The sequence below is a fragment of the Ixodes scapularis genome, unplaced genomic scaffold, assembly GCF_016920785.2.
Source record: "Ixodes scapularis isolate PalLabHiFi unplaced genomic scaffold, ASM1692078v2 PGA_scaffold2__306_contigs__length_199485367, whole genome shotgun sequence".
NCBI classification, from domain to species: domain Eukaryota; kingdom Metazoa; phylum Arthropoda; class Arachnida; order Ixodida; family Ixodidae; genus Ixodes; species Ixodes scapularis.
In genome coordinates this window covers 75,375,570-75,389,684 of record NW_024609857.1, presented here as the reverse complement: position 1 = coordinate 75,389,684, position 14,115 = coordinate 75,375,570, and the positions used below count along the sequence as shown (strand labels likewise).

Sequence of the window (14,115 nt, the reverse complement as noted above, 5' to 3'; positions counted from 1 at the left end):
AGCCTTTCCTCTCTGGTTTTCACCAGATTGGAAAGGCTGAATTTCTCTAGGAGTCGTCCTAGATGCAGTCCTTGAGGTCGTCCTAGAAGTCGTCCTCGAGGTCGTCCTAGAAGTCGTCCTCGAGGTCGTCCGTACGTCGTCCTCGAGGTCGTTCGTACGTCGTCCTCGAGGTCGTTCGTACGTCGTCCTTGAGGTCATCCTAGAAGTTGTTCTTGAAGTCGTCCAAAAAGTGGCCCTCGAGGTCGTCCCATCACGGTACAGCTTCGCTGGTCTCCCCTCTTCACCAGAGTGGAAAGGCTGAAAGTTTTCTCGCTTTCGTTTATCGTGGCCGTCTTCATCTGCATTAGTTCAAGTGACAAACCAACGAAAGGCCATCTCGCTGTAGTACAAATTTGTGCACGCCAGTTGTGAACTGGTATAGGCTCTGCGAGGCAACCATAGACAGACAACATTTGTACATTTTCACGGTGCAATAAAGCACTTTATTGGAATACAAGGCTTCCGTACAATAACACAGTTACTGTCCCATCTTTTTTTTTTGTAAACATTTTTGTTTTGTCTTTAGATACACCTTAAAATATGGAGGCTACAACAGGCCACCACCCATCACATCTCGTACACACTGGATAAGAATCGTAAAGAGATTTTAAAAAAAGGTTCCTCATCACCTCGTCTGGACATACCTCGCATTTCCATACACTCGCTCTAGTATAAGACTATTGACAACATGCAAACACACACGACATCGACTATGGCGGACGTCGGTTCTCGACGGTGCGAGCGGAATGTTTAACCCTCGCAAATGCCGGACAGTTGTCTGCTCGCAGTATTAAAAAAAAATGTTTTAAAGTAAGTGAATTTTTGTAAACTTGGGTTAGGTTAGGATATAAAATCGTTTCACCCAGCCTGTTTTGATGAAATACATTTTTTAATATCCTTCTGTTTTTACCGAGGCATATTTTTGCTAAATCACTTTCTTACCAAAAGTATTGTCAGCAAGTGCGCTCTGCATTCCTTAAAACACCATTTAACTCTAAAAACAAAAATGTGGAATGTAACGAGCATCTTGAAAGGCAAATTCCTAATGCCAGCCAAGTTTAAATGAATGTGTGTAGTAGCAATTGACTTAACAATTATTAATCAGCACGGCTTCGTGTCACAGTCAAAGACCTCTCCTTCTCACCGCATAAAACAGCCGAGTAATAAAAAAAATATGCAAACAGATACTGTCCGGACTTTGTCGTCGGTCCGAAGAAATGTCCGCTCCAGAAGCTTCGCGTCTTCCGCCTTTCCTCTCTTTCGGAGAGGCCGGCTACTCCAGCGTTCGGACCCATGCCACCCCAAAACCTCGCGTCGGGAGGGCACTCTCACGGAGCGAGCGCCGGCGAGCAAATGTGGCCTACGGCCCGGTCGTCCGATTGGTCGGAGGGTCCCCCTTTGGGGCCCAGCGTGGCGGGGCAGTGATCCCCAGCAGAGTGACCTCTGTTCACGCCGGAGGAGGAGGGGAGTGTAAATCGAGGCATGTCCAGACGGGTGCGGGTGTTGGGCCTCAACTGGGGGCCTTGGCGAAGAGCGCGTAGGTCAGGTCGTACGAGTTGAAGCGGCACACCTGCAGCTCCTTGCGGCTGTAGCTCCGGAACTCCGTGTTGCAGTTCTCCTTCATCCCCTTGGCCGCCACAGACAGCTGGGGGAAGGGTGGAACGGTCAACGTCGGCCATTAATCCAACCAAAACACCTACCTAGCAACATTTAAATGAAACCACTCTGGGGTCTGGTGGGAAGTTTCTCTTATAATGAAACCAGGCTGGGCGTTGGAGAGAAATTTCTCTCAGCATTTGAACAAAACCAAGCTGTCAGCTGGGGGATAATTTCTCGAAATTTTAAGCCAAGAGTTAGAGGGAAATTTCTTGTATCGCGACAATAAGACCAAGCAGCTGGTTGGAGAGAATTTTCTCACATCGTAGCAGTGAAATTGAGCTGGGGGTTGGAAGAAATTTTTCTCAACATTACAAAGAAACCAAACTGTTGGTTGCAGGGAAATTTCTCAACCTTTCGAGCCAAGGATTAAAGGAAAATATTTTGTGATTTCAAGGAACCCTGGCATGAGTGCTTGGAAGTAGTTGAAGTAAGTAGTACTTAAGTATGCTTTGAATGTATGTGATCTATAATCTGTTTCATACATAGTGTGCAACGCTGTCAAAGCTACTGGTGCGAGCATGGGGCTTTATGTCATTGATCATTTGCACGCATTCTCGCGCAAACAAAACCATAGATGAAGCCACGCGCTTGCGCCAGTAGCTTTGACAGCGTTGGACACTATGTATGAAACAGATTATAGATCACATACATTCAAAGCATACTTAAGTAGTACAGACTAACATGAGAAACCTACTCTGAGAACATTGCACGCTAGAAGGTACAGGTGCCATGCACACTGGGCGATTCCACGATCTTTGGTGCAAAGGTGCACTTGGTTCAAATGCAGAGCAATTTTTTGCTTCATTATTAGGTTTTCCTTTCATCAGTGCAAAATGGAACTGTGCAAAACATGCAGAGGGCCAACGTGTTGGCTGCATGCTTCAAGTGGAGGCATATATTTCATTCTACCTGGATTGTACTATGCATGCCCCAAGTGGAAGCATGTACTTCATTTCGGCTACAGTGGAAGTACAACCATCTACCCAGGGTACATGATTTCTTGAATTCAGCCTGCGATAATTGGCTGCAACTACGCACTGGACTAATACTTGACTGACCACGAGCCTTTGATATTCACATCAAATGCTGAGCTTTTTTGCCATGCGATGCCATTATTTTGCATGGCACTGACGTGTGGTATCAACGACAGGGCATCAATTGTACTTTTACTCTTACCTTGAAAGTACACCGGGTTTGGTTTAGCTAGTTTCTTCAGACTGCAGAATCTAACTGTTACACAACTATTCTTAATAAAAAAAACATTCCAGTCAAGAAGTCATCATGGTTATGCGCATTATTCAACTTTGCTTAGTACATCTCTAAAGAGTTTTGGCGTAATGCGAGGGAAACAAACTCGCAGGCTTTTGTTTTAAGTGCTGTACCTCCGCTACTTGGTAGGACGTCCTGCAGAAGTAACAAAGAATAGTGAATGGAGCTTGATATTCGTAAATATATTTTACTTGAAAGGACACCGTTTTGGGCTTTAGAAAAAATTTCATACAGGCACAAGTGGCATCTCGGCACAAGTTTGAGGTTGGAATATATATTAAACTTCCTTTGCACACTGATTGAGCTTTGTTTTAAAATAAACAAATAGCAACAATATTTCTCTCTGCACGAGGCTAGCCAAGAACGTGCTAATAAGTTTGGTCGTGCAAAAAAAAAAAGGTTAAAGCTGAACATGCATCTGAACAATGCCCCGGGGCAGTGGGGTCAAGCGAACAAAAGCCTAGACACCACGTATATTTCAAGAAGAGTAGCACAGGCTGCACTAATGGCAGTTTGTGGCCGCATTTAACTGCGTCAAGACTGCTTGCGTCGAGCTGTTGCTACGGCGACCCTTACGACGAGCCAATTGGGAGGCGCCGTGCTGCACGACGCAACTGTGGGAACGAGCCTTTGGTCTACATCATTGTCCTTGAATGAGCGAGAGAGCGTAATAATGTGGGCAGCAAGAACATTACCTTGTTAGCGAACAGAGTCATCACAAATTTCCCCGGCAGAAACATTTTCAGGAGTGCAGTGACGAGCTCGTGGTAGTTATCCTGGGGAGAAAGATTAGTCACAAATTATAAAACAGAAATTTAATCTAACTTCAACCTATGAGAAAGTCTTCTCGGCATGGATGCTCGACTCACCTGTGGAGCATTGGTCTCAAAGCTGACGTAGGAGCAATGTGGCTCAGGGGTGATGTGAATGGTGAAGTAATGGCCCTGCAAGAGGAAGACACGCCTTTCATTACTCACGCTGTTAATACGCCGATCCACACAGACTTCGAAGAGGAGAAATGCCGAGGAGGCTTTCGGTGCGAAATAACTGAATAGCAAATTCCACCCCGTTGTGACAAAGAAAAACGAACGAGATTTAATAGAACGACATTGTAGTCGACACCGAGTTGAGTTGGATGGTTTATAACAGCGACTCTTTCCACTATTTGCGCTATCCGACATAGTACTTAGCAAAGATTAACATGACCTCAACTCTTATTGTCACATGCCAGTGTGCTCGTTTCAAGTCGTACTACCAGCTTGGCATACTGTTCCACACCATCGTTCCTGACCACACGTTGTGCTGCTGGTGTTAGTCACAGCCGTGATAGTGCGCAGCAGTTCAGTTGTATTAACGCACAACTGCCCAATCCTGCAATCTATAAACAAGTTTTTTCGTAGAACTAATGTACCGGAATTGGGGGTGTGCAAATAGTGGTTCCAATTGAATAGCACCACATCATCTCTAGCCTTCACAGCGCAAGGAAGAGCCACTGTATACGGGCTCAGAATCGAAGACAACAAGGACTCTGCACCATTAGATTCAAAGCAATGTTTGGGCACATTAACCCAAATTATATTCCGTGGATACACCGAATTTGTTACACATCTAGAACCATAGGTGAATTTGCCTCAACAAAAAATTTACACACACCAACTCTTTTTTTTTTTTTTTTTTTAGAAAGAAACAATTAGTTTTTGTTGACATGACAAATATTACGTCAACAAAACAGATCTGGGCAACGTTTCGCCCGTGATGTCACCTCCTTCCAGACGCTCCCTCCCAAGCTTGACCCTTAAATCCGCCTGTCTAGAACTTCCATACGTCCGGTCATCGACGGCAGCGAGGGCGCCGCCACTCACCCCTTTGAAGATGCCGTTGACCGAGTAGCCGCAGGGGCTGAACAAGAAGTCGTCCAGCACGGCTCCCGGGTAGAGACGGTCTATGCCGGACTTTTGGGTGGCCTCCTTGGCATTGGCAGACGCCTCTTGGGTGAAGATGCGCATGATGTCCTGGTCCAGGTTTTGCATGATCACGTGCGGGGGAGGAGTCAAGGGAACAAGGGGCATGCAAAGAAGTTCGAGGGCTTCTGCTCCAGATAATGTTAAGGCCGGTTTACACGTTTATGCTCGAGTGGGATAGAGTGCGTCGCATTCTCTCGCGACCGCTGCCAACGAGATAAACACGCCGTTACGACCCGTCGGGTAGCCCCGGAGCACTTCCGACCTGCATTTAAGCGCCATTTTGTTTGCAGTGTCCTCAAGATAATTCTGATAATGTCATAAGAGACCATTTCCCATAGACTGTGCATAGATTTTATCTCGCAAATGCTACAAAACCTTTGGTCTAGTAATGCAGTTCCAGGGATACTTGAACGGTGCCAGTGTGTTTGCTCGTATAGTAGGCAGCTACAAGGGAACGAAACCCGCTCGATCGTGCTGAAATGCAACTGTGTGAACCAGGCTTTTGCCAGGTTCATTTAGCACCGTTAAAGATATTCATGCAGACTGGAAGTCACTTCCCCCCCCCCCCCCCCCCATTTCGTACCAATCACCACATCTGAGTACCTCCCATAGTATCTGAATGGATAATGGTGTAGGGATTATTAGAGTAACGACACCGTTAATTAATGTCCCAAGTTGCGAAACATGCGGTTTGTATTCATACACCTTCAGTTCTGAAGAACCAGCGAGTGCAACATGCATAAAGGGCAAAACAATTGGCATAAAGGGCAAAACAATACAGTATTTAAGGTGTAACCGTTTTAAAATAATTTAGAAGACGTTAAACTATTGTTTTGAGGAATAAAAAAGGACCACCGTTTTTATCAATTTCCCCATTACATTGGAAAGGAAACTGGGTGTAGAGGTCACATGACATCAATTTTCTTGCTAAATTTAATGGGGAATTTGTACTGATGAATCTGTCACGTGTCGTCAGGTCCCATGTGATGTCACTTTCCCCGCTAAATTTAGCGGCGCAACTGAAGGTGTTTACATCATGCGACATCCCCGTTTCCGCTAAATTTTCTGGGGAAACTAAATGAAACCAAGTCACGCGACATCAATGTTTTTGCTAAATTTAGCTGAGAAACTAATTTGCGTGCAAGCCTCATGATGTCGGGTTATGCGACATCAAATTTCTTACTAAATTTAGCAGGGTAAGTGAAGTGCCGTATAGATCACATCACATTGATTGATGTCGCGTGTCCTCAACACCCATTCAGTTTCCCCGCTAAATTTAGCAGGAAATGCACGGACGGGTGTACAACATTTTGGGATTCGGAGTTCTGTTAAAAGCATCTTACGCTTTAAAGGAATAGGGAAACAAAATTCCAGCACTCATTTTCTAGCTTTAATGTGTTGCATGTTGCACCCTAACCTCAAAAACACCAGTTTTCCGTTGAAAGGCACAAGAAAACTGATTTTAAAGCTAAATAAACAATCTTTCAATGTGCACCTGATGGATGCATGCGGAGCCTATTTGGAAGGTAATTTAGCAACATTGGGGAACTTGCTACGTAGTCGTGACATAGCAGATTCCTTCGAAGCAGTGCCACCCTTTGGAATTTCAATATTTTCCTTCTTAACTTTCCTCAACTCACAAATCGTGCATTGTACCAAACGGTCCAAGAAGACTGAAAGGAAGTACTCTCTTCTTTCTCGGACCCTCGTTCGTGCAACCGGAAACAGCCATTCTCCCCCTAGAAGATTAGCCTGTCGCTCAAAACTGGAACAAAAGTTGCTTTCCCCACCTTGTTCAGTCCTAAGCTGACAGTGTTGTGGAAGCTAAAGTGCTCCTTGGGCCAGCCACATGCTCGTCACCCCACGGGTACTTCAAACGGCTCGGTTGTAACGCGCTGATGCTATTGACACCACCACAACGCTGACAATGCCACCAAGTGCAAAGCTCATAACCACGCCAGCCTCGCTATGTCACGAATGCAGGGAATCTTCTTTTCGTTTTTGTTTGCGCCGGATATCCTACGATGGATTGCGCTCTCCGTTCGCTTCTCTTTGGGCGCACCGTTTGGAACGAAAAATATAGCCAGTCGTTCAAAATACAAACGTGCGATTATCATTTACGGTTATTATCCGTCATGCTTGACTCATTCCTGAACGAAATTTGAATATTTCGATTTTTGTTTCCGTACCCCTTTAAAAGAATACTGCAACTGCTATACCGAGGACCTCACCAAGTTCAGTGTGTGTTGTCCTTTATACAAATCCAGTTTCTTGGGTAAATTCACGATGTTTAACCTACACCAGCTTGCTTGCGCCCTCATTCTTTTTGCTCATTTTTGTAGGCTCACACCTTCACCGTTTGAATTTGCAAATAACCAATGTGCGAAGAATGGGAGGAACAAATACAGGGCCGACGTCTGCTGCCGTGCAATTGTCCCACCCCTTTCCAAGAGACACTGAGAGAGTCTTCCGAGACAGAAATCGAGAAAGGATATCTCCAGGGTCTGATCAGGAACCTGAATCCCACGGTAGCCCATCGGAGTGTTCAGGGTGTAGAGGTACCTGGGCAAAGACGACGCAATGGGGGACAATCACTCACCCAGCAAACAATGCCAGCGGTGTCACTGACACTTCCGCTGCTGGAAGCCTCCCCCCCCCCCCCTCGTGGAATCGAGCCAACAGCACTTACCAGCAGTCGTGGTTGATTCTTCCCATGCAGTAGGCAGCACCGTCTGTTGCATACACACACAGGAAAAATAATTTTAGACGAGGCCACAACACAGCAGTCTCTCCACATATTTCTAACAATAAACAAATTCTCGAGGTTTCAAGCATTCCCATAATGACGTGCTGAGGTTCCTTTGGAGACAAGAACCATTAAGTCCGATTTTTAAGGGCAGTACTTTCGAAGATATTTAATCGTGCAATGGTAATGAAGAGGGCAATATGCTTTCTAAGGGATGTTTTTTGTTGGAGTCTAATATTATTCAAAATTAAACTTTTCTCCAAGTGTGCAAAATTTGTTTTTCCTAACAATTCGGTGCTTCTTTGCTAGAAGCAAATCCATTAACAAACATATTAAGGAGAAAAAATAAAATAAATTGTGTTGGAAGGAGACAAAGCGGCAAAAATAATAACAGCTAAAGAAAGCTGAAGAGGTTCTTGAAAAAATTGGAGGTGAATTCTAGAGTATTTTTATCCCATGAATCTGAATATTATGTTAGTTTTCCCCGAAGTAAACGTGAAAAAACACTGAAAACCTCCGACCAGTCATTACATCATAAAAGGATCTTTCAGCCACCAAGCATGTGTCGCTCATGTGCGCAGCGCATGCATTTGCAAGCTTGTCAGCTATATGCCCCTGCCCCGACACCACTTGTGACATCTTTTTCTGACCTTTTCGAAAAAAGCGAGAGTGCATGTGCATACCTTTGATAGGCACTGAAGACAGGCAGAGATTCCAAAAACTTCTTTCACGACGTAAAGCTCTGGGAAAAAGGGGCTTCAACGGTACTTAAATGATTTTCTGCAGCCTCCGTGCATCAAATTAAGAAGTAATCTCGATGCTTGTGAGTTTGGAAGCCAAATGAAGACTGGTCAAGTTTTTACTCAGACACAAAACTGCTTCAGCTTCCCTTCAATAGGCCGAAACATCATATTTGGCTTGTATTACTATTTAAATATAAGGTTTATTAAGGCCTTTCATATTCAAGTATAAACAAACGTCCTGAAAAGAAAGGGCTTGGTTACCGTCAAAAAGCTCGTCCAGCACTTCCACTTCGTCCTCAAAGCTGGTGTGAGGCTTGTCCTGGAGTTCGGGCCTCATGAAGTTCTTGCGAGAGTAGAAGATGTCCTGAAGCAACAAATTAACAGTTTATACATAACTAGCATGGGAGTCAAAACCAGTTTTGGAACCAGTTTAGCTTCCCGTGGTCTAGGAGCCCACCGCAAAGACCGAAATGGTCGCACTTTGAAGCAATCCTCCTACTTGCGAGACCTCAAGATAATCGCAAGTCCCAAGGATTTCCGATTTCCTGCTAAGGTCTCACGTGGGTTATGACAGGTCTTTGGGAAACCAAATCAAATGTTAGCCAACATAGTACATATTACAGACATTCTAATTTTCTATGCATTACCTGCTGTGTATAGAGTTGTGTATGGATGGAGAAATTGGTTTTTTTTGTTTGCATTGCGAGTGTCTCAGTGCACTAATACGAGTAGTTGTGCCTGTATTTGTTTAAGCTACCTTGCAAAGGTCTATGAAGCATTTCCTGCCTGCCTTGCAAGTGTAATAGCTACCTATATTATAAGCAGCTATGCTTGTGTTTCTATTTTTTTCTTCTTTTTGCTACTTTACTTTAAAAGTAGATTAAGGCATATGGACTCCGTCAAGCTCATTTTTTGTATAAACCAAGGAGGAAAATAAAATGCAGTATTATTGTTCCACTCTTATTTGGCATTTCAGTATATTTTCGAAGATTCCAAAAGCTGCAATATATTAGACAACAATATAGAGCATGTCTATTTTAACAAGCAGTGTACTATCAAATTCTAGGAACACATTCTTAATTTGATTCTGCTTTCAAGCACAAGTCTGGAGCACAAAATCAAACTATGACCGGATCCGGTTATCGCTCGAGTTGGACAAAGTTGAGATTTCCCCAAGCACAACTCCACTTTAATTGCTCAAGTTATGAATTAAAATTCCGAGACTAGTAAAAGCACTAGGATCTATTGGCCGTTGTTAAAAACAGCTGTCACATCTTTGTTTGAACACCTGGCCTTTCTGTAGAAACCATTTTCTAATTATCCTTTATTTCATTCCATATGTTGCCACTAGTGTGGAATGCCAACTTTTAGTTCGAGATTAAACATGAACAGAATGGAGTTTTGTAATGAGAGTGTCTATGATTAAGCAAAATGATGGAAACGAGCAAACAATGAGACACTCACCAGCACTTCGTCAAATCCAGTCAGTTCCTGGACGAGGAACAGGAGAGGCTTGACCGCATTCAGCAGGGTGGTAGAACCGCAGGTCTTGAGAATGAAGCAGCGCTTAGACACGAACATGCTGCTCTCACTGCAATCGAGCCAAAATAAACCATGCGTGCTGAGCATATGACAGCCTGGTAGCTTTGGAATGTGCATTTGCAAGCCCATTGCGGGTAGACCCATTGCGGGTAGACCCATTGCGGGTAGACCCATTGCGGGTAGACCCATTGCGGGTAGACCCATTGCGGGTAGACCCATTGCGGGTAGACCCATTGCGGGTAGACCCATTGCGGGTAGACCCATTGCGGGTAGACCCATTGCGGGTAGACCCATTGCGGGTAGACAGTGCAGCAACAAGAAAATAGAATACCTGAGCACATAGGAGTCCAACGTCTCATTCTTCTTGAAGCTGATGATCTCGCACTTGACAAGCTTTAGCAGAGATTCCCAGGTGGACCTTCGGGAGAAGCATTACAATGAGATGGGTTCATCAAGAGTTGTCTTTCACTCAGGGTACCACTTCAAAAAGAATAAAAAAAAGCAGCTTCAGGCTTTGTCATTCAAAACTACTACAAGGCCATACAGTCCCGCAGATTGCGTGGCAGAGAAAAAAGTGGAATCATTGTAGTCCTTTTATGTGCATGTTTAAATATGCTATATATTCTGAATTAATTTTGCAAAATCACCATATTTCTCGACATCCAGTTGGAAAAGCAGAACCTTCCTATAGAAATCTCGCCCAACTTACTACACTTCTGCACTTCCTATAGAAGTACCTTCAATTATTACAAGCACAGTGAAAAAGTTAGACATTAAGCATATAATCAATGCTTCGTACTGTTTTCTTATTAGGTTATGCATCTTTCCTGAAGTGCAGAAGCTATCGACATCATAGATATATACAGTCATGGCCAGGGGCGGATGCAGGAATTTCCTGAGGGAGGGGTCAGGTGTTGGTCAGCGTACCATGTGCTTAGGAACCCCTCCCCCTCTCTTTACGCCCCACATTTTACACATGCAGAAATCAAGAGGGGGTCAGGACATCCGAACCCCCCCTCTAAATCCGCCCCTGGTCATGGCTTATCCTCATGCCAGTGGCAAGGGGAGTCTGCATGCGTCTTGTGATTGAACTCTGGGCATGTGTGCAAGGGGCAGCAATATTTTCAAGCCTGGGCCCCTTAACTGCAATGCGGGGGGTTCTCGGCTAGGATCAACTTAAAAGGGAGGTTGGAATTATAAATTGTCCCAGTTTTTATAACCACGCTGTGGCAGCAGGTTGAATGACCGGGGCTCCCCGCCTGTCAGTTTTCAGGCTCTGGCCTGAAAGCAGCTGTGCCAGCTTCTATCAAGCAAGCTTTTGTACGGGATTCTACTGCCACCCCCTGTACATGCGGAACTGAAATTCAATCACAAAACACACACACACACAAAAAAGGAATAGGTTCTTAACTTCTTATGCATTTTAGCTCGCTGTTTCACCCAATGTTGAACGACGCCCATCACAGAGAGATAGCAAAGACATTATACACTCCAATATTAGATGTACCTTGCCACGTGCAGATAAATGATCTGAAGAGCCTGCAGCTACATCCAGAACGATGCCAGATCAGATAAGGCCATCATAATTGACTTCTAGGAATCTCAAATGACAGATAATTATAGGCCATAGCAACAGACGACCAGCCAGCTCGTCCTCTACCCTCATACATGCGTACGCGCGATTTCCCGCCCAGCAAAGCACACGTTTCGTCTCGATAGACCATAGCGGACGTCACGAGCCACCCCCATGAATAGAGCTCCGGGAACTATCGCGTGATTAGGCGCGCCTCGGGCGTTGCTGTGGCCCTCCCGCGAGGTCACGCGACACTCACGCAGCGTCGGATTCGCTACGATGACTCGTGGCGTCCCGCTGCGGTTGGTCGCGAGGTAAAACCGCGAGTATAATAGAGCCGGTGTCCGATAACTCTTCCGACGCGATCGAGGGACCAAGGTCCACGCGGTCGACCGCAACTCGATCACGTGACGCTCGATCACGTGGTGGAGCGAAGGGGAAGAATGAATGGGGCCGACCGCAATGCAGCGCGCAAAGAAACGACGCGAAGCACGACCTCCTCCACGTCCTCGCGGGCCCTTTGAGCTCGGTCAGCACGGCATCGATCGGGGGAAGTGACGCACACGCGCCGAGCTGTGGGTCGATACCGACGGCGGCAGAGCTAGAAGCCAGGCAGAACGGGCTCCCTCCCGGCCCGGCGAATGTGTGTCACAGGTTTACGCGCGGAGCTCGGGCCATGTGGCAGCCACTTGAGGGGAGGGAAGCGCCCGCGCCGCTGTTCCGCGGTGCAAGGCCGTCTCGACGCGCGGCAAAGGACACGGCGTTTACAACTGTAGATTAACTGAAGATTAGCTCCGAACAATGTGAGCTACAGGATCGAACCCTACGCACTTTAAAAGAGCACCAGGGTTCAAGCCCAGGTGCTCCACAACACAATCCACTGCGCGTTTTTTTTTTGTTTTTTTTTTTTTTGCTGGCGTGGGTTATTTGCGAGTTATGGATAAACTTACGCGACTGTCAAGAATAACAACCATAATGACACGGTGCAATTTCGAAATTAATCCGGTGAAAAATAAAAAGGTAAATGCAAGAAAATAAAAATAAAAAAGTAAAGGAATAAAGAGTGGCGAAAGGGAAAGATCGCTCCGCAGGCGCGGAGCTATGGTGGCCGACTGGCCGCTGAATACTCCCAGCTGGAGCTTGGGTTAGAACAGAAACGGTGCAGATATGCCAGTTACACCCGTAAGGAGTAAACCTGTCGGGTACGCAATTCTAGGAGTAAAATTCATTGGCTCAAATGTTAGTCATATTACAGAATCCCCCAATCTACACTAAATTTTTTTTTTTTTTTTTTTTTTTGCGAGGTGATAAACGGGGTGGTTGGGCTAAGCCAACACCTAGACAACAAAGCCGTAGTGCTGATAGCGATGTCATCAGCGAAGGCCCGCTGACCACAGGTTGGACACGACGATTGCGTCAACGTTCGGCTCAAACTTGACTCGAGGCTGACTCCTAACGCAGCACTAGTTTCCAATCTGTGGCCAGCGTTGGCCTTCTCTGGTGACGTAAAAAATGTCCCCACTACGGCCTTTGTTTTCCAGGCGGCGTTGGCTAAGAAGGCCCCGTCACCGCAAGAAGCCGCCTCAATCTGAGAAACCATAGAACGCAGATCGGGTCACTAAACAGGATAAGTGCAACTCGACGATCGCTCGGCCCGGATGTCACGTGATTCATCACTGGTCTTCCTGATCTCGCATCCCCGCATGGCCGCTGCAGCGCGAGTGCATGCGGCATGGCATGAGGCCATCGAACGGCCATCTTGCATCTCGTAAAATCGCGTTTTTGGAGCGTTGCGGAGGCTGGCGGCAGCGTGCGGAAGACATCTTTCCTACTCGTTCGTCGTCATTCGCCGAACAAGTTCTTTAAAACCCTGTGTAAGTTGTGAGACTTGCCGTTGAGAACACTTGGACATTTTTATGGAAGCTCAGTGCCGCAGGAAAAACGGGTCAGCTCGTCGAAAGAAAGTTTCGCCGGTCTCGCGGCGTGTTCGAAGCTTTCTTGGCACGCCGAAGCGCTGCGTCTCTGCGCCTTCGCACCAGTGGCGTAGCCAGGATTTTTTTTTTCTTTTTTTTTTCGGGAGGGTATGAGGTGGCTGGGATATCCATGACTTGGGTTGCGGAGAGAGGGAGGCCCAAAATACAGATACCGAGATACATGTGTCTTACGCAACGGGATATCGCCGAGATGCTCCAGCAAAAACGGCAAAAACGTCTTCCGGGATACAGCTGCAGATACTTATCGAAATACATTTGTCCCCAAACGGTGCTACTTGGGAAGGGTATAGTTCGTGGTCAATGAGTCGGAGCATTGAGACAGGAAATCAAAGAAGTGTTGCTGGGCCTGTGGCCGAGTATGTCACCTCTGTTATACAGTTCGTGGCGAATGCAAATGACAATTTATGCCTGTGCTCATCTTTTCGTGCCATTTTATGCACTACCCGTTACCTCGATCGAACTCTCATTAATGCCGCTAAAAAAACATGCTACTCCGGCTAATCCACATAGTTACAGAACGGTAAAGATTGCGCACCATGCTTGACAAAAGGCGTTTGCCCGAAATGAACCCCGTTTTGCCGCGAAG

At 46.0% G+C, this 14,115-nt stretch overlaps 1 protein-coding gene across 1 annotated transcript in view; it reads right to left on the bottom strand.

Annotated features, from left to right (window-relative positions):
* Window positions 1-455: 455 nt before the first annotated feature.
* Window positions 456-14,115, bottom strand: part of LOC8051193 (S-adenosylmethionine decarboxylase proenzyme) — a 21,798-nt gene continuing 8,138 nt past the window's right edge. Inside the window, exons 2-10 of the mRNA XM_029968269.4 lie at window positions 10,294-10,380; window positions 9,885-10,011; window positions 8,682-8,784; window positions 7,621-7,663; window positions 7,427-7,493; window positions 4,830-5,003; window positions 3,837-3,911; window positions 3,663-3,743; window positions 456-1,684 (exon numbers count right to left, since the gene is read on the bottom strand). Coding sequence (XP_029824129.1) covers window positions 1,550-1,684; window positions 3,663-3,743; window positions 3,837-3,911; window positions 4,830-5,003; window positions 7,427-7,493; window positions 7,621-7,663; window positions 8,682-8,784; window positions 9,885-10,011; window positions 10,294-10,380 — 892 coding nt within the window. The 3' untranslated portion in view covers window positions 456-1,549. The remainder of the gene's footprint in view (window positions 1,685-3,662; window positions 3,744-3,836; window positions 3,912-4,829; window positions 5,004-7,426; window positions 7,494-7,620; window positions 7,664-8,681; window positions 8,785-9,884; window positions 10,012-10,293; window positions 10,381-14,115) is intronic.